The sequence below is a fragment of the Lissotriton helveticus genome, chromosome 11 (genome assembly GCF_964261635.1).
Source record: "Lissotriton helveticus chromosome 11, aLisHel1.1, whole genome shotgun sequence".
Classification (NCBI taxonomy): domain Eukaryota; kingdom Metazoa; phylum Chordata; class Amphibia; order Caudata; family Salamandridae; genus Lissotriton; species Lissotriton helveticus.
The window spans coordinates 660,150,293-660,170,984 of NC_136072.1; the positions used below are offsets into that span (position 1 = coordinate 660,150,293).

At 44.6% G+C, this 20,692-nt stretch overlaps 1 protein-coding gene across 3 annotated transcripts in view; it reads right to left on the reverse strand.

The window, feature by feature from the left end:
• Positions 1-20,692, reverse strand: part of LOC144791743 (zinc metalloproteinase-disintegrin-like lachestatin-1) — a 4,387,327-nt gene that overhangs the window by 1,237,530 nt on the left and 3,129,105 nt on the right. For all 3 annotated transcript variants that reach the window (XM_078666511.1, XM_078666510.1, XM_078666512.1), the window contains one exon: positions 9-204. In XM_078666511.1, the coding sequence (XP_078522637.1) occupies positions 9-204 (196 nt within the window). The remainder of the gene's footprint in view (positions 1-8; positions 205-20,692) is intronic.

Consider the following 20,692-nt stretch of genomic DNA (forward strand, 5'->3'; position numbering starts at 1 on the left):
TCAATTACCTTGTCCCCAGATGTCCTCACACTGGCTCTTTAGAGTTGGACATGTACCCATTAGACAGTATCCCATTTGACCGTTACAAGGGAAACCATTCCTTCGGTACCGGTCAAGTATGCATTCAGAATGGTTGCCATCACATCTATCAGTCAAGTCACAATCATTTTTACTTGGACGGCACACCGTACCAGCTTTTTTAATCTGTGAAAGGAAAAGAATAACACATACAACTATTAGAAGAAACAGGATTGCTGAAGTTTGTAGCTAAGATACATAAAGACTTACCCACCCTAATAAGATTCCGACCTCAGGAAACATTAAATTACAACTTCCCTGTTACTCAAGAAAGTAGATGGGATTATGATATGATCTACAACTCCTTTTTTTTTCTTTTATGATTTACGAAGTTGTATACAACCCGTGGATTTGGATGCATCTTATCTTAGCAATACATGGAGTGGTGATGACATTTGTGTACATGGCAGGCATAACTAGGATGGAGAACAGTTTCCGTAGAGGTCTAACAACAGGCTTTCAACTTTAAAACTGTAATGGATAATCTCAAGGCATACTCTAGATTAAATACGCAGTTGACTGAAATGGGAAACAAAGCAACAATGGGGTTCAGCTCTTTTTTGTTTTAACAAAACTCGAAACTGAACATACAAAAGCAAGTCTAGTTACATACCCACTAGAAACTGATTGTTTTCTGCATTTGGTAGAATGCTGGAGTAAAATTGGGGGCAGGCATTTTGTGAAAAGGCGGCTGCTTCCTACTTAGTCCATTAGCAAAAAAATGGCATAAACATTTAAAGAAAAACAGAAAACCACTTAATTAGTGAGTATTAAGGATAACCAATGAAAATTCTTTTCCCAATCTAGAACGATCCTGCATCACTTTTGGCTATTCTAACAATCTCTGTTTAGGGGCGAAATGAAAAATCCTGAGACAAAAAATTGTGATTACTTAAAAACTGTTGGCATATCAATGCTGAGTAAACCCTCAATTAATATGCTAGAGGCAGATACATTTATAGTAAAAGTTAAACCTTCAAGCCCTTCTTTATCATCAGGTAGAGCTGCAGGAGATGTCGAGATTCCTGTGGAATTCTACAAACTTTTTATGGATATACTTGCTCCTGTCTTTTTACAAATGATTAAAACATTGACCTAAGGCAGGCTATCCCTTTGTAATGAGATTCTGTCAATATAGTAATTTATTGTTTACAAAGCGTATGCCTTCCATTAAAGGAGGATGACACAGCTCTATTTCCCTCATTAATGCTAAGACCAAAATATATGCATAGCTTTTAGTAGTTAGATTAGTTGCGTTTATTGATACACTTGTCAATACACAACAGCATGGTTTTATTCCAGGCAGAGGCACCACCATTACTGTTTAATCAATGTCTGTCATCTATTGAGATTAAAGGGAGTACAGTATATATAACTGCACGCTGCAAAGCTCATGTCTCTGGTCACGGCTAAGATCTTTCACGGAGTGCAGATAACCTTTTGAGTATGTCAGAAGGTTCAAGTTATGAGGGAGGTAGTGTGAGTGCGAGCATTACAGGAGACGCAGGACCCGATAGCAAGCAAGGCACTGCACCTACCTGCACATACCTGCTCCCGCCCTGCTTCCTCTCACCTGCGGGGGATGGACACAGGTGCACATGTGCTGTATGGAGTAGAGTGTGGAGGAAATGGAGCCTCCAGGTCCAGGCGGCCCTGGGCGGAGAGGTGAGCACGCCCTGGTTGGAGGTCAGAGCTGCACGACCGATCAGCACGACCGATCGACCTGCTTCACTCCGCCTCCTAAGCATCAGAGACTGGTGGTGGCAACTTGCTCCTTGACTGCACCTCAGCCTGCTCCTCCCGCAGCTCCTCTTCCCCTAGGCCCGGTGCGAGGGGAGTCTTTGCAGCTCTAGGGTTTTGTTGCCGCTCTTTGTTGAGTGACGTGTTGGTGAGCACGGTGGAGTTTGGTGGGAGCACGCTGGAGCAGAGTGGAGTCACAGAGACCTGCCGACAGGAGATCCATGGCAGCACTCAGGGGTAGTTTACCCGAGCCCCGACCAAAACCTTACCGTACTCAACTGACCCAGAGTGACAGTGGGGGTAAACGGCATTGAGGGTGGAGCTCATGAGAATGGCAGACTCCAAGAGCCTATAATGCTCCTTAATGATCACCAGCTCCAGCGAGACGGTTAAGGTGTGACCTAAGTGTAAGTATTTACATCACTGTCTACTGAGGATCTATTTAGCTGGATCTATGGTGTTGCGATCTAGAGGAAGACGATTGTTCCAAACCTGTAATCTTAGTGTCTAATCGAATCCCTGAGCGTCGTCTTTTCCTGTCATCATTGAATACAGTACAGCAGCCTTTATTTTGGGGATTCTGCTGTTTATAACCTGTTTACCTCATACCTGTCTCTACTTACTGGTGTAAGTCGGCCCTTCCCCTAAAGCAGTTAGCACTGGTGACAAGAGGGATAACCAGGCATAAAGGAACCAGGACATCTGTAGGATTCTAACTATAAACTTAACACTGTAACAGAAAAGAACACTGGGGTGAGCAGGATAGACCACTCCCATGCGTAGACAGAGGCTTGCCTCTCTGGTGAAGGCCCCCTCAAAAGGAAATTTACATAGGGGCTATTACTAAATGATACTGAGGTAGGAGCTGTGAATCTTCTATCAGACACTCAGGGATTAGAAACCAGACCCAGTATTCATTTCCAAAAGGCAGAGCCTGAAGATCTTTATCAAATTGGAAGGAAACTCAAAAACACAATATCCGATTATAGCCGGCCAACAGCACAACAATCTATGGTGTAAAAATGACATTCAGAAAATTTAGAAGCAGAACAGTCTTTATGAAAAGACTAGGCACAGCCCAATCACAGAGAAGAAGCAAAACCTGTTCAGCACACATCGGGGTGCTTTCAGGAACACTTACTATACCAGAATCTTTTACCTCTTGCCCTTCATCAACAACTAAGGCTCACGAAACACCAAAACAAGAGGAACAAAGGGACCTCAAGGTAATTACGAAAGATTCCTTAGATCCGCCTCTAGTTACTCAGACCGAGGGGGCTAAACGCCCGTCTAACTCTTGTCCAGAGGAATTGGTTTCCCAATATCAATATGAACCTCCTCTTACAATCGTGAAAACTGTGCTAGACTTCACTCTTCTGGACATAAGTCAGGTAATTTCAGTACCTCCCCTAAAAATGCCAAAGGAGAGGCTGCAACTGTTTAACAGTACGTCTACTAACCACCTGGACGTTGATGATGACCTATCCTTAATCCCGGATTTTCTGCTGTTATTATCACTGGACCTCCAAAAAAATAGAGCCTCAGTCGCGGAATTGCTGTGTTTCTTGCAAGCTGTTTTGGAAGCAATACTGACATTACTAGGCAAATTGACAATAGTTTCAGATCATATCTTGGAAACAATCCAATCAGTATTGCTTCAATTTTTGACAGACTAGAAAAGCTTCAAACCCCTGCATGCATAATTGAAAATGACACTAAGAAATTAACTGAACTAAGTGACAAAAAAATGGGGCTGCTCTAGTAAGCACAAAAAAAGAGGTACTCACAAAAATAGTGGAAGTCATAAGTCTCAAAACATAAAACAGGACCAAGTCGGCAAACTGTATTCTATAAAAAAGCTTTTTGAGACACTGATGGGAAGCAGCTCACAAATTGCAACCCCCAAATTCTATTCAATCTCTACTCGCAAAGAAATACATGTGACAAACCAAAATATTCAACAACAACCTGCAGGACCTGCTCCCTCGCAGTCGAAAATCAAAGAAACTCGAGAAATGTTATGTTACGAGCATTAATTACGCGCACAGCTGCTCCAGCAAAGGAGCGTCCCGGCGCCTGACAAGGAAGCAACATAACACAACTTTAAAAGAGTGGACTAATAAAAAGGAACAAACTAAGGAAACAGAAAAGTCTTAACAGCCCTGCGGAATGAGAACAGGTCAGCAAGGGTACGTATTTCGAATGGAAGGGCATTCCACAGAACAGCAGCACGTACACGAAAAGAGCGTCCCCCAGCCCGACTATGCTTAAACCGTGGAACTACTGCTAGTTCAAGGTCCGATGAGCGTAGTGAGCGACATGGGATGTAGGGAGACAAAAGGTTCTGGAGAATCTGAGCAGGGGAACCTTTAAGTATCTTGTGGGACATACAAAACACTTTAAACTGGATCCTCTGCCTAATCGGTAGCCAGTGTAAAGAGCGCAAGGTGTTGGAGACGGAGTAGAACCTGGGTAAGCCTACGACTGCTCTGGCGGCTGCATTTTGTACGCGTTGGAGACGAGTGAGTTCGGCCTGGTTTATCCCTATCAAGAGGGAGCTGGCATAATCAAGCCGAGACAGCACCGTCGCCTGTACCACGAGCTGTCTAGTCGAGGCGTCAAAAAATTTAAGTACAGGTCTCATACTGCGCAGGATGCCAAAGCAGCAGGCCGCAGTGCGTTTAGTGTGGCAGACAAAGCTTAGGGTGGGATCTAGCCACACCCCTAGGTTTTTTATCTCCGAAACCGGAGTAGGGGTGGGACCTAGCTCTGAGGGCCACCATGCATCGCCCCAGAGTTCCGCTTGTTTGCCGAAGACCATGATTTCCGTCTTTTTTGCGTTTAGTTGGAAACAGTTGGAAGTCATCCAACTGGCCACCGCCCGTAGTCCATCCTGGAATCTTGGGGCCTCCACCACAGAATCCCCGCTGATCGTGACCGCTAGCTGAGTGTCGTCAGCGTATGACACCATGGTCATACCCCACTGCTTGACGACCTCAGCCAGCGGCCTCACGTAAAGATTGAACAACGTGGGACTCAGCGAGGATCCCTGCGGGACCCCAAGAGCCAGGGGATGTAATTTGGACTGATGGGGCGGGACGGCCACGCAAAAAGAAATAAGGGAAGTTTCTTAAAAAAATCTCTAAAAATCCAGCTGTGGGAATCAATAAATTAAAAGTGCAAAACCACAAACGAAAACCACAAAAAGAAGGAAAAGAAATACCCACAAACTTATGAAAGCAAAGCCCAGGAAACAAAATGTTTCCAAGGGATTATGGGCAGGCACAGGGGCACAGACATAAGTCACAAATTCACCTATAGATATCTTAAGTAACACTGACAATGACAACGACAAGGGATCATCTCCCCAATTCTCTCAGTCAGGTGCCTTAAGAGAATTGAATCCCCTGGTAACTAACTTTATAACTAAAGGTTCTCAACAGAATATAAGCAATCTTGACCAGGATGCCACTTCTGTCGATTTAAATGCAATGAGAAAAGGACACAGCCAAATTCAAGACGTCTATCTAACTTTAGAATTATCCAATCTCTTCCTAGTAGGAGATGACCCTTTAAATCGGAAAAGGGTACTTAATCTCATTCATAGTCTTCCCCCCTTGAAAATGCTCACTTCCTCTGATCTAAAACTGATCATCTTCCCAGATAAGGCTGATGTATTTACAGTCCAAGAAGACTTCTGGGATGGTGAAATTCCAGCAATTATCTAAAATAAGCGAGAGCTTCTGCACAAGTATGGATTTGACGTGATGGGAATCAGGCAAAAGATTCCACAGGCTTTATCACAGGCTCCATTATTGCCCCAAAGGCAACCTCCGCATATTTTCTTATCTTCTGATCAAAATAAACCTGTAAAAAGTCCATAGGATTGGCAAATTGACAAGCTAACAGTATGTATAACGGAAGGAGAACGATCAATACGGAATCTTAATCTTTACAAAACAATTAATTCAAAAACGGAAAAATCTTGGTCTTGGCTTGCGGATAACCTAAATGCAAACAGGAAGGGACAAGGAACAAAACTAACCTTTTAGCAAAGGCTCCATTTCCTCCATCAACTATTTCTCTTGGAATATTGCAGGCCTTAATCCTCAAAAACTATAAAGTCTTCTTAAAAGCTAGTCTGTCTCCAAGAAACCTGGCTAATTGGAAATTTTAGTCAAAAGGACTGTTTTTCTTTTGAAATTCCAGCAAAAAGGTGGAAAGAGGTCACGTAAAGGGGAGATTGATGATTCTGCTGAAGGTAGATATAAACTGGAACTTTGAAAGAATTGACTTGGGGAGTAAAAACGTGCAATGCATAAGGATTCATATAGGCAATACAAATTCTTGAACTGAGGAAATCATATTTCTTTTTAACATCTGTATATCTCCCAGACTTGAATTAAATGAAATGCTTTTAAAAATATTCGATCAGGTAGTTTAAATAGTAGAGTCATTCGGCAGACGTTAAATCCTAATCACAGGAGACTTCAATGCAAAAATCTCCAACCACGTGATAAAAACTTGTAGTATCACAGATAAAGAATTTGTCTGGGCTATTCCAACCTCAATTTTTCCTGACAACATAAAAACAGACAGAAGAGGAAAGATGCTACTCAAACTAGCAATTGGAACTAGTGGAGTGATCTTAAATGGTGGGCTCGACTGGGATATACTGGCAAGCTACACACAAAAAGGAGTCCACTGCAGTTCCATATAGACTATATAGTACGCAGCCCATCGTTATATAAAAAATGCAATTATTTAGACCTCCAATTCCTAACCGATAGCAACTACACAATACTCCATCTGAATTTCTCGATGTCTGCCTAATGGTTGCTGTCTCGGATGAATGGTGAGTCAGTCTTAGATTCCAAGCAGGGCTGTATAATCTGGAATATGTCAACCATAAATATAATCTATGAAGTAATATCCACTCATCAGTTTTGTTTGGTAGATCATACTCTCAGCCCTATTAAGAATTTCGAGCAAACTTTGACTGCCATCATCAATAAACTCCATAAGAAGGCTCTCACATACAATACCTCTCCTATGTCTAAGAAGATGACAGGAGGAGAGCACATCTCTAAAAGACAAAATCTATTAATCAAGCTCCAATGTATCACCTTTTCAAATTCAGGACGAGTAGAAATAGCTAGCTTGAAGAAAAAATTGTAAAGACTTCTTCAGGAAAATAAACAAAGTAGCGACTGACAAACATTGAATAGATTTACATATTGCTGCCAGTAAGAGGAACTCCAAGCAATTCTGGCACTTGATTGCTAAAAGGAATGGGTAATTTTAATTCCTTAAAGGCAACGCCAATATCAGAGACTAAGTGAGAAAACTGTCTTCTGGACCTTTAAAAGTCAAACTTGAGCATATGGGTAGTTGGGATGCAACACCCACCCACATTTCTTCCGGTGGGATCAAACAACTTTTATGTCCCCCCTCAGGAAAAATAATTGAGATTTATATTAGAAAGGTGAGAACCTCGACAGCTATAGGTCCAAACATGATGCTAATAGAAAGGTCTACAAATTGACCCTGCAAAGTGGAGTGTGTTCTTGGGGCCCCTCCTTCATCATTGCTATTCTACTGCTTAAATTCCATATTCATGGACTGAGAGTATCATTATTCCAATATTAAAAAAGGGCGCTCAACTCAACTCTGGGAACTATAGACAAATTGCACTCTTGGATGCTTCACAGAAAATAATTGCAGCAAGCATCCTCGAGTAGTTAAGGTACTGGGCTTTTTCAAAGGTGGAATCCCAAAGTTTCAAGCAGGTTTTTGTCCCAGTCACTCTGTGATTGACAACATAGGTTTTTTTAAACTCTACAATTGATAAGTATGTACTGTGTAAATTGCATATAGTACATAGTCTTTTTGTTGATTTTTCAAAAGGTTTTGATAGAGTTGATTGACCAACTCTTCGGAGGAAACTACAGAAAATAGGGCTCCCGGATTCACTATTGAGGTTGATAGTAGCTCTTCACACCTCATCTAGGTGTAAAGTTTATATGGGAGGTGACAAAGGCCTGGCCCACAAGAAATCCACTTGTAATGGCCTAAAGCAGGGCTCCCTTCTAGCCCCCCTCCTGTTGTCACTTTATATAAGCGATTTCCCAGAGATTTTTTTGAAATATAAATAATTTTCCTTCAAAAGTAGCCTATGAAAAAATATATGCGTTAATGTATGCTGATGACCTGAATATTTTCAAAACAAAGGTGGTGGTAAAAAGCTATACCTATCTCTGGCGAGTCTTTTCTCCAACCTTAGAAGTTCATTCTCATCTTCACCAGATGATTAAAAAAGCAGAGGCTCACATTTACGCCTGAAGGTAATTTAACAATTATGCAGGCAAGGGGCATTTTCAAGCACTCTTTGAAAAATGTAAGGCCAAAATTGCACCAACCATAACCTTTGTCACAGAGTGTATCCTTTAGTCAGATGGAGCATTTTGAATAATAGCGAAGGTACATTTTCTCGTGAATTAATGTTATAAAGTCAAGTAGTTCCAGTACAGATCCTTCGCTTGGAATTTGCCATTGTAAGTGTATTCTCAATAGCCTTAGCTAATATAATCAGATGGACTTTCAAACTTCTGCACGCAGAAGAAGGCCCTCCAAGGGCCTTACTGAGATACAAAAGCTTTAACTCAGGGAAAAAAACATGATACATTCCAAACAAATCTCAAGACTGCTCTACAATACTTTCAGTGTACTGAAGCCATTCTTCAATCTTGGTCTCCGGCACACATGTAGCATTTCTGAAAAATGCAACTCCCCTTTCAAGTTTCGAACTTTAAAGCATATTGCCTGCAATTATCTCATTACAATTCAATCACTTCTATGATCAAGTTTATGTCCCCTCAATAGTACACAAGTTTTACCTTGGAACATAATATTAGACAATATGTCACCATTAGGCATGGGCGAAGCACTACACTACGCTCGCGTAGTTTGCGAAGTTTGCACTACTTCGCACTACGCGAACTGCACATAGCACTGTGCAAAGACACGTAGCGTAGTGTAGCGTAGTGCAGTGGTAATTTTTTGCTTGCTCGCGGTCCTCAACGTCAACTTGGCGACCGTGAGCAAGCAAAATGACATGCCGACGAGACTTTTTCCTCGTTCGCGATCAGCAACATCAAGTTGCTGATCGCGAGCGTGGAAAATAAACCTCCCAGCGAGATTCTCAATGCGGGGAGGTCAGGTTTCTCATTGCGAGTGATCGGTTATGCTTGAGACTGCTCGCAATGAAAAACGGCCAGTCCCCGTTGAGAAAGCGGACACTCGAGTAAAAATCTACTCGAGCAGAAGAAAACAACAGCTCGCACTGTGCAAGATGCCGATTTCTGATTGAACAGTGCGAGATGCTTTTCCGCACTGTGCAATCATTGAAAATGGCATCTTGCACAGTGCGAACAGGCTACTACGCAGTTCGCGTAGTGCTACTCGTAGCTCGCGTAGTGCGAAGTGCACTTCGCGTAGCTTCGTGAAGCGCTACTTCGCAAACTACGCCCAGCCCTAATCACCATGTTGCACTTCAGACTACTCCCTTTAAAGGTTTTTGTTTCAAATCTGTTTATTGAATATATAACTGACATTGAAAATCAAACAAATTGAAGACATGTAGCCCAGTCAAAAAAATGTATATTAAGACCACGCTCCATTTTAAACAGCACAATGTTTCTGAAAAAACATATTAGGCAGAGTCAATCCTATTCAACATGCTCCCAGATCATCTTCCTAAAAAACAAATTGAAATGTGAGGGGGAGTAATGCGTTACCATCTTTTCACAGTCTATCCTGATAGACTTCTCCTCTCTGGGAAAGCCCAAGTGAAACACTCAATAATCCAAGAATTGTATGGGGTCTGTGTTCAAAACACTTAAGTGGCTAATATCTAGCTATGTATGGTGCCCCTATGCATGCGCTCTGTCCTCTAATTGTTGGAATATTCTGATCTAAAGAGAAATAGGAAGCTGTTGTCAATTTTAAAGAAACAGAGGGAAAAACTAACATTCATCAGGGAGGGAGGGGGAAGGGGAGCATGTGCTGAAAGTACCATTGGCGCGGGAGGGGAATTGATGGCTCATAAGAGGGAAATATGAAGCCTCTTCTCTCAAGTTGACGGCTCTGGCGATTCTGGTTGTCAACTCCTAAAGTGAGGTTCCAGAGGGTCATCAAATAGCTAAATGGCCCATAGTCAAGGGGGGGCCAAACGGGAATGTTCAATCTTGGAAAATTAGGGTATACGCGGCTGCTAGGTGTGGGTGAATTGAGCTTACGTCTTATGGATATGGGCAGTAAATAGTTTGAGGGCTAAGACATGCCATAAGCATAGAAACCATGGGCCTCATTTATGAGTTTTGCCGTAGGGAAGCGCAGCAGGCCTTCCTGCTGTGCTTCCCTACGGCAAAAGAAAAGGACAGGAATGCGCCATATCTATAAGATACGGCGTATTCGTGTCCTTTTACCCTGCGCCGGCGCACAATGGGCTGCCTGCGCCAACGCAGGCACTTTTGTACAATGGTGCTAGGGTGCCTGCACTGTTGGGATGATTATTTTTGGACAGGAAGGTAAACCTTTCTGTACTAAAAGAATCACAAGATGCTTTTCCTCTTTCTATGTGTGCTGCAGAATGTAGCACACATAGAAAAAGGATAAACAAGGAGAAATAAAGAAATTTCTCCCTGTTGCGCCTCCCTCACGTCTCCCCTGGGAAGGCATAAGCTTTTGGCACTGCCCAGATTTACGATTTCTCGTAAATCTGGGGTAGCGTCAAAAGGCCACTGATGTTGCTGGGAGCGCCCCCAGCAACACCCATTGCACGCCTCTTTAACGCCGAAGGTACTGATATTTATCAAGCAGCATTAAGTAAAAAAAAGTGGCTTAGTGCTGCCTGATAAATATCACTCAGGCTTCTGCGCCACGGAACCTCACAAAATGTGACATTCTAATAGCGCACTGGGCCTCATTAATGAGGCCCCATGTGGCTATAAGAGGAGAGTGTGGTTTCTTCCACAATAGAGCTATGGACTGCCTAGCAGCTCCCAACATGTGCAAAATCAGGTGCCAGTCCATACGCATCATAGCAGTCAGTGTTGAGGGCCTAATGTCTAATAAGGCAACTGCCGGAGAGGAAGGAATAGGGAACACTACTTCTGGCTAAGAATCTCCTTCCAACACAGTGTAATGCCCGGGCAGGACCACCATATATGGATAAAGTCACTTCTGTCACCCTGGCATCTCCAGCACGTCGGAGGGAAGTTTGGGAACATTTGTTGTAAACGGGTTGGGGTGAAGTACCATCGCGGCATAACATACGCGTTGCAGAGTGCTATGATATACCTTTGCGATGTCCCGCCAAAATCAGTCCCAATCCTCTAGAGTTATGTTGTCGCCTATATCCGAAGTAACCCTGGGCGTAGTGTGTGGAGTGGGGCTCCGCGGAGCTACGCGAAGTGGGCACACAACTACGCCCACCCGCGCACTCCGCGTAGCCCCACTCCGCGCCGCCCGCCTCCCTCCCGCCCTCCCTAAATACATCAATAAAAGTATAAAAAGCTATTAAAAACACTTACCTTGTCTGCCGCGTCCCCGGGGCTCCCTCTCGCCGTCCCGCGATTCCGTGCACGGAGCGTAGCTGGCCGCCCACCCTTAATCCGAAGCCCACCGCGTCTGATATGTATGGGGAATGGGACACTGTGAGCGCTGTAAGACAATATAGGTGTGGGAGATCAGACCCTTTGACCCCTCAAATTTGCGAACCTATGATTCAAAAGCAGCGAGTTGTCTAGTAGCATATCTGATGATATTGCATCCAAACCCCCTCTCCGTGAGGTGGAAAGCTTTCTTACATTGCTCAAAGGTAAGGACTTTGTATCCCTGGAATAGATCCAGAATTACCCTACATTCACCGTCCGCCGACACGCACTAAATGCCTGAGGTTGCATCGCAGGGGAGAACATGGGACTGCTAACAATAGGCGTGTTAGTGGAGGGAAATGTAGTCAGACCGCGGGAGAGCCCCAGTTTATCTCTAGGACTGTTTTTGTGGGGATGGCTCTGTACGTACTATGGGGGTGGGCCCCTTGAGGGAGCCAGGCCAGGTCCCACAAGGGTCAACAGGACTCGGCACGGTCCAGATTGAATCAATGTTTTTCTCTCTCCTGAAACACCCACTCCGATATGTACCAGAGATGGAAGGCCCAGTAATACTCCAGAAGGTTAGGGCAAGCAAATCCACCCCGACCTCGCAGCAGAATCAGAATCTCATCAGAGAAGTGTGACTGAGATTTCCCCCATATAAACTTGGTAAAATCATGTTGGAGAGCTAGGATATCAGAGTGTGGTATTGGAATGGGCAGGGGTTGGAATAGATATAAGATCTTAGGGAGAAGCAACATTTTAACCATGCAAGTGGATGGCCTCTCCATCTGCACAGTTCCTCCCGAATGACAGCTGTATATCTAGGCAAGTTGGCTGAAGTCCAGGACAAAATCGAAAAAGTCAAGTCTAGGCCCAAATATCATATCACCTTGTCAGACCACTGCAATCGGAGCAGTCTTGCAAATCCTAGACCTCCGAGGCCAGAAGAGTGGGATTAAGGGCATTAGATTTAGCAAGGTTAATCCTCATTCCCGATGTATCTTTAAATGACCGTAGGAGCATAGCTACCACTGAGAGGGAAGTAGATGGAGAGGAGAGGGAGAGGATGAGGTCATCTGCAAAGAGAGAGACTTTATGTTCACAGCCCCCCATAGGAATACCCTGAATTGTCTGATCTTGTTGAATGGCAATTGCCAGGGGTTCCACTACCAAGGCAAACAATAAAGGGGATAGCAGGCAACCCTGCCGGGTGCCACAGCAGATTGGAATGGGAGCAGTGAGACATCCATTAAGATGAATACGAATAGTGGGTCGCACGTATGGCACCATCAATCTAGAAATCATCACAGGGCCCAAACCCACTTTCTGTAGGACCTCTTTAAGGTATTGCCAATCCACTGGATCAAAGGCTTTCTCAGTGTCAAGGGACACCAAGCAAGCTGGGATATCCCTATGTCGTACTTTTTCTACAAGATGAGCTATTCGGCGTATGTTGTCTGCCCCTTTGGGATGATGGATGAACCCTACCTGGTCAGGATCAATGAGACCCAGAAGATGAAGCTCCAGTCGCTTCACCAGGATTTCATATAGATCTTGGCATCAGTGTTTAAAAGGGCGGTGGGGCGACATGAGGTAGGCAAGGAATGATCCTTTCCTGGTTTTGGAACAAGGACTATTTTTGCTTCAGACACTGTTGGAGAAAGGCTTGAGACATCCATGAAACTGTTGAAAAGATGTAGCAAATGGTCCCAAGCTGCGGATAAAATACCCACTAGAAGGTTATTGGAAGCCCATCAGGGCCTGGAGTCTTTCCCATTGGAAGCTGTTTCAGGGCCCTTGCAATTTCTTTGTGAGTGAAGGGGTCTTCTATCAATCTCACATGATGAGAGTCAATAGAATCCCAAGGGCAAGAGTCCAAAAAGTCAGTGGCAGCCTCGAGAGAGCAAGATGCGTCTGCATAAATTTCGCTATAAAAATTTGATATTGTCAAATATTTATCAGCCTCCAAAGTAGCCCATGTACTGTCAGGATGTTTAAGTTTGGTGATATGGGCTCTCTCAGTCCAAGATTGAAGGCGTTGCGCCAAGTATGCCCCAATCTTATCCTCCCTGTGTAGAATTTCTGTTTAACCCCTCCCATGCTGGTGACGGAACCGCTCCGTCACCAGCCTCGGACGCGCTGTGCTGATGACGGAGCGGTTCCGCCATGGCCCGCTCGGCGGGCCTGCGCGGTGCTGATTCCGCGCTTGCGCTGGATGTTCTGTTGAGCGGGCGGGGCTGTGACGGAACCGGTCTGTCATCAGCACAGCGCGCCCGAGGCTCGTGACGGAGTGGTTCCGTCACGAGCATGGGAGCGCCACATGGCCCCCCCCTAGCACTGCAGCGGAATTGCCGCCGCAGCGTAGCGGTTAAGGGCAAGCAAGAGTCTCTCTGCCTTATTAGTGCAATGTAAACGCAGTTGACCCGTAGCTGAGCAAGTAGCCATTTATTGTGGAGGGATGTTCGTAAGTGATCTTTTCATTTTAGGGTTTTAATGTCCCTAGAAAAGGAGGTCACCAGTAAGCGAGATTCAAGGTTTCTGGCAATAGAAATAGATGAAATAACACCACGGACAGTGGCCTTAAAAGCGTCCCATCGGGTAGCCTCAGAGGTATCAGTGAAGTAGTTAGCGACAAAGAAGGCCTCAATCTCCCTTCGAACATCTGCCACATCAACAGAATCACGGAGGACCGGAGGGGGCAATTTCCATCTAGGTAAAGTCTCTCTATGAGGGTTGGGGCGTAGTAAAGATACCAAAACATGCGAATGATCAGATAATGAGATATCAGATATCTCTTTGCCCTTAGTGCATGTCATAGAGGGAGAGGGAGAGGGAGAGGGAGAAAAAAATAATCAATATGAGAGTATGATTGGTGTGTGTGAGAAAAAAAAGAATAGTCCTTGGAGTCAGGGTGCAAATGTCTCCATGCGTCAACTAAACCTAAGTCTGTCGTATTGTTTTTTAGAGATGCTGACATAGCCCCTGAGCTTTGATATGCTTGTGCTGTGTGGTCCCATTCCAGGTTCTACACCAAATTAAAGTCCCCTCCAAGAATGACCGGCGTTGTGTGAGGGCATGCAAGAGACCGCTAAGGTGTAGGCATAAAAATGCATCTTGATTATGATTGGGGACATATATGTTGATGAGGGTCAAAGACAGGCTACCCCAGGACATTTGAACTTTTAAAAACCTCCCATCCTTCCTTATCTTTCATAGCTGAAAGAGATAACGCATGCCATGCCAGCCGGCTTTAAAGATAATGGCCACCCCCCTAGTTTTAGAAGAGGAGCAAACCCAGTATTGAGTAGGATATTTGGGGTGGATCATAAAGCGAGTGTCAGAGGAAAGCAAATGAGTCTTTTGCATGAAGATGACATCTGGATCTTGTTGGACCAGACATCGTCAGATTTGATGTCTCTTATTGGGGGAGTTGAGCCTGAACATTTAGAGAGAGAAACTTAATGGGATTGGTCATACTAAGTCTAAAAAATTAGTTTGCCCGCCAGAGCCATTACATCAGCACTATGGGTGTATAGTCTCCACTCCTTGAGCCCCACAACATAGCAGTGTGGCTGGAAGTCCATCAGAAGCTCTTGAATGGACAGAATATCTCCCAGTGGTCCCCCAGGAACCAAGGACAGGTAAAATGTTCCCAAACCCCATCTCCCCAGGAACAGAGCATCCAGGAAAGGGGGACAAAGGGATAGGGTAGGAAGAAATACAAAAATACAACAGCAAGTGGCCAACTGGGCCATACATTGTCAGAGTCTACCAAGAACGGCCCAACATCGACAATATGGGCCATTCAGGAGACGTCACTCTCGAGAGGGACTCTGGAGAAGGGGGGTGGCAGCTGCAAGGAAGTTTGCCGGTCTCTTCTTCCAATTGTGAGTGGCAATGCAAGATAATGTATGATAAGCAGGAAATACTCCCTCCATTGGGCCTTCTCCGAAGGACCCCGAGATAAAACTGGAACTAGTAAGGAGTAAGGGCTCAAGATGGGGGAAAGAAACTTGCATTCACCCAGTGGTTTGGCTGCGGTTCGGGCACAAGTGGAGCTTAGGGGATTGTAATCAAAGTGTACAGCAATGCTCACTGTTTCTGATGGCCAAGATATCCATAAAAGGCCTAAGAGATTAGATGCACCCAGGATGTATCAGTCCTCTTGATCTGGTATGTGGAGAGGAATCACTCAGGGAGAGAATGTGGCTGATGATTTCCTGCTTAGCCTGTGAAGATTCCCACTCTTGCAGACGCCACTTGGATTTAGGCGGTATAGCAGTAGACCAGACCAGGCATAGAGGACTGCCCAGGCGTCCCAGAGGAGACGATATATCATCCCCCTCAGATTCCAACGGTAGCTGCAAGAGCAATTTTGCTCTTCTCAATGAACGGAGGGTATATCGTTTACCCTCCCAGGTAAACATGCGGGCAAAGGGGTGGCCCCACTGGTAGTTAATGTTAAGGTCTCTGAGCTTGTCCATGACTGATTTAAAGTCTTTCCTTCTGCGGAACATTGCAGGTGCTAAGTCTTGAAAGATCTGGATTGAAAGACCGTTGTATGAAAGGTCCTTGACCCCCTGGATCTTTTTTAGAATAGCTTGTTTGTTGGCGAAAGGTGAACTTGTGTAAGTATGTCTGGGATGAAGTCAGGTCGATTGCGAGGGCTTGAGAGACAGTGGGCTCTATCAAGCATAGGGGGAGAGGCCTCTTCACCCTCTCTAATGGCCTGTAGGAGATCCGCCAAGTAGGCCAGGATGTCTTTTCCTTTCGCTCCCAAGGGGACTCCCCTGATACGCAGGTTGTTTCGACTTATGAGATTTTTGAGATCCTCCTGCTTCAGCTGTAGAGTTATGTTTTGATCCTCTAACTCTGCCATTTTCCTCTATAAGCTCTAGTGGTCTTCTGATCTAGTGTCCATGGTACGCTCAAGGCCGTCCACCCTTCCACCGATTTTCGTGACCTCCCATCCGATGTCCTGTAAACCAGCCTTGAAGTCGTGTTTAAGGGATCCAATTTCATCTTTGATTTCTTGGAGAAATGACACCATGAAAGCCTGTGTAATTAGCATATTCAAGCTGGTTCTTTCCGGTACAGCAATTGAAGGAACAGAGTCTCCCTGTACTTGTACATTTGTTTTGGACCATAGGGACATTACCGGGTTGTCTCGAGATGAGGCTGGGTCAGAGTCTTTGTTGGCTTTCTTTTTAGGAGGCATGATAAAAGAGCAAACTGCCTCTGAGCCCCAGGCAGTCGAGAGGAGTCAGCCCCAGCTTTTGATTAAATGCCGGTGAGTATTACAACTGTATCAATGATGTCTCTAGATACACGGGTCGGCCCAAACAGCAGACTAGAGGCACGGTATGGGTCCGGATGCAACCACCAACCAACAGCCTCCACCCAGGTCCCGCTGAAAGGGGGACAGCACTATCCCCAGCAAGATTGTCCACCCTGTGGAGCCACAGTACACTTCAGCAGCAGTCATCCAGTCTCCCCGGAGCCCAGCCTCAATAGCAGTTTGTGTTGTTCTCCCCTGTATTTGCTGCCTGTTCAGTGGCACCATAAGCACCAGGCAAGATCGGCTAGCAGGCCATCATACATGTCTCATTGCTCACATCCAGAGCACTGATCAAAATCTGAAAGGGGCCAGGCCCAAGAAACGGCTCTTCACGAACAGGCCTTGCAGTGGCAGGTAGTTCAGAGCTCCACCCCTGCCACTGGATCTCACAGTAGGTCCAAGGATTGAAAAGGGAAGTGGGGGCCCCCCTCTGTCCACGGAGCTCTTGTCAGTCTACTCACAGTCAAACAGGGGCTCCAGCCAGAGCATGACTCTGGAGATTGGTACCCAAGCAGTAGGGAGGGGGGCCAGTCCAAATACAGACCCTACAAGGTGTGGCTTCAAAGGAGAGGGAGACAGCACTGTAGGCGTGAAAGGGTTATTGCTCTGCTGGATGAGCAGTATGGATCTAGGAAGCAACAATACGGGGGGCAGTAGTCATGATCTTCGGGGGGAGTCCCTTCACCCTCATGTGCAGGTCTTGCTTCGCAGGCCTCACCGTCTCAGCCGCAGCAATTCCCAGACCCACTGCCGCGGCCCTGCATACAAAGTGCAACAGTGCTCCTTTCTCAAGATTGCGGCGGCGGATCACAGCTCAGGCAAGTCATGGAGAACAAAGCCCTAGATTACAGAGGGGCCACTCCTTTAATATTAAAAGCACCCCCATGCAGGATGTGCCACATAACTCATGGCGCCATCGCCTCGAGGGACAGCTGTTCTCTCCTCCTCCGCAAGTGGCCGGCCCAGGGGCAATGTCGCTGAGCTCCCGGGAGGTTGCAAAACCGCGCTCAGCTCTCCATAATCACCAGTATTCCTCAGCAGGTGGGGTGCGGCATAGGAGCTCGCTGCTGCTCCGCCCCTGCAGTCATGACCTCCGGTCTAACAGCCGCTGCCCAGCGAAGTCACCACAACAGGACCCTCCTTTCAAGATGGCGGTGGAAGGGTTCGCCGGAGAAGGCTCGTAAAATCCAGTGCCCCTGAGCACAGCGGGGCTTCTTTTCCAGGACCGGGAGTTCCTCCACTGTCTCTGGGCACACAAAGGTGTCTAGCACCAGTTTGTAAATGTGATTTTTATAATAAGCTTTAAAATATTTTATGCAAGGAATTTATGTATACAAACGGAAATATGTACAATTGTTGAACTCGTAAGAGATCTACATCAATAAAAATCACATGAAAATTGAAATATAAAACTGCATGATCAGATGACTTGGCTAGAAACCCTGGGGATGCCATATTGGATATTTCTTACATCGAACAGGAGGCACTCATGCTTGGTAAAGTCCCAGTTTACAAATTAAAAACGAATAAGACTAAAATTATACTGAATCCTGCTAATGCAATACCATATGCTAAGGTTACCACTGCCAACATATTTTGGAACTGAAATATTGAGTAGAATTCAGTAAAGTTTAGAACATAACTATTACTCTCTCCTTACAAAAAGTATCTCTCATATGAGACTACGGGATTCCTTACCAATATCCCTAATCAGGAGATGCAATATTATTAAAATGGACTTGTGCCCGAAGTTCTTGTATTTATTTTGTATTACCCTGCTGTTTGTTCCCAATTCTTTCTTTAAGTGTCTTGACTCTGCTATTGGCAGTTTCCGAGTGGGCTAATAGAGAGCTAGATGAGTGACTGAAATTTTGCAACTACCTCCAAAAGAGGGTGGATGTGCATTACCATACTTTAAACACTACTTCTGGCATCTATTTGCAGAACATATTCAATGTCCTCTGACAGAGGATTGTGTTAGGAAAGTTATATTTATCTACATAAAAAGCTTGGGTATTGAGGCTTGTTGCTCCTTTTCATGATATGAGCCTAATATTTTGCATTGGGTCAGATTCAAGGTGCTAGGTGATACATAGCTAATATTGCTGAAATGGTGTGAAGTTACAATATCACACATAGTCACTACTGTATACAAGCACTTAGTAATAGACTTTTTCCTTCCATCTTTCATGACATTACATGTAATATCTGGTATAAGTGTGGGCTGAAAACTATTGGTCAATTCTTTCAGAACGGCACAATTTGTAATTTTTTACATATTTTCCAGCTGAATTTAAATTTCTACCTAGGAGTTTTTATAAAACACGTAGATACAGGACTATCTAATCAAGAATTCTCATCCTATCTGTTTGAACTGGCATCATTGGCGTGAGTCTCCCTTGCATTTTGACGGATTGCCTCCTCTGTTTTGACATGTTTATGCTGGTTATATGCTTTCGGCACTGTGCCACTGCTATTCAGGGCCACAGTGAAAGTGCTCCCTATGTTAAATTGATGTACCAATTGGTGATTCCATGATTGGGTTATTTGATTCACCGGTCAGCCCCTAGTACAGTGACCATGTATGCCCCAGGCTTGTAAATCAAATGCTGTTGGTGGGCTTGCAGCACTGTTTGTGCCATCCACAGAAGCAGCTTGTAAAGTGTGTCTCAGGCCTGCCATTGCAAGGCCTGTGTGCAGTCTAGTAATGCCATGTCGACTTGGCAAGTGCACCAACTTGCCAGTCGCTAAACCTTACCTTTGCTTCATATTAGACATCCCTATGGTAGGCCCAGGGGCAGGGTGTATTGTAAGTATAAGATAGGACATGCTCTGGTGTGTGTAGCATGTCCTAATAGTGAACTACATATATATTACAGGGAGAACCCGATTAACCCATAGGCACCTGGGTAAACGATACAAATAAGTAAAGAATGTGAAGCCTACGGAACAATTACACATATATTTTTTCAGGAACAGATACCGTAAATTGTCTATTCTTCAATAAAGTTATTCTTTTTGAGGTAAATCGTGAATTTCTTTTAAATTTCTCCAAATGTAAGGCAATTCAAACGAATGATCTCAACTTATTGGTTTATATATTTCCTTTTAATAAACCATTTTTTCAAAAATTTGTTATATGTCACACATATATATACACAATTCATACATATATATATACACAACTCATACATATATGTACACAATATACAAACAAACTTATGTATATACAAACAAACACAAATTCCCTTGAACCGTTTTCAGGGTTCTTTGCCCACACTAATATCAAAAAGGATGTTTATCCACTCAATTATACAGGAACATTCCTTGTATACAGGTCACCAGAACAACGTAGGAGCATCCAAGGTATCCTCCTTTTGACCTCTTATTATTTAGTACTCCTTATAGTTCATTTTCTCATGTTCTCAAACAATTTATTTCCAATGGTGCCTTCCAACAGAAATTGTCGCCGCGTTTCAGCCTCTCATGATTTCAGGCATCATCAGGACTTTTAGGGCAAACAAAAATCTGCCGTCATCTCATGCATTCATCCGCAGCCTCGATATTGGGCTCTCACTTATCATCCCAATCTGACCGCACAACAATACCTCCGTCAGCAATGATCAGGGTCAACGCTCTCCACACCTTCTTTCCTCCGTTTTTCCTTACTTAATTCCAACGTCGTGTAAAGCATGCTCTCAGGCCGCCATCACGATCCCGATAGTGAACTACAGCCAGTTTCATTTTTCATTATTGCAAGGCTACCTGTTCCCCATAGGCTAAAATGGGCAGTTAGATTATTACATTCTTATACTCCTAACTGACTCAGGGATCATGGTAGAAACTCGGATTTAGTATGCCTGAACTCAGAATGATA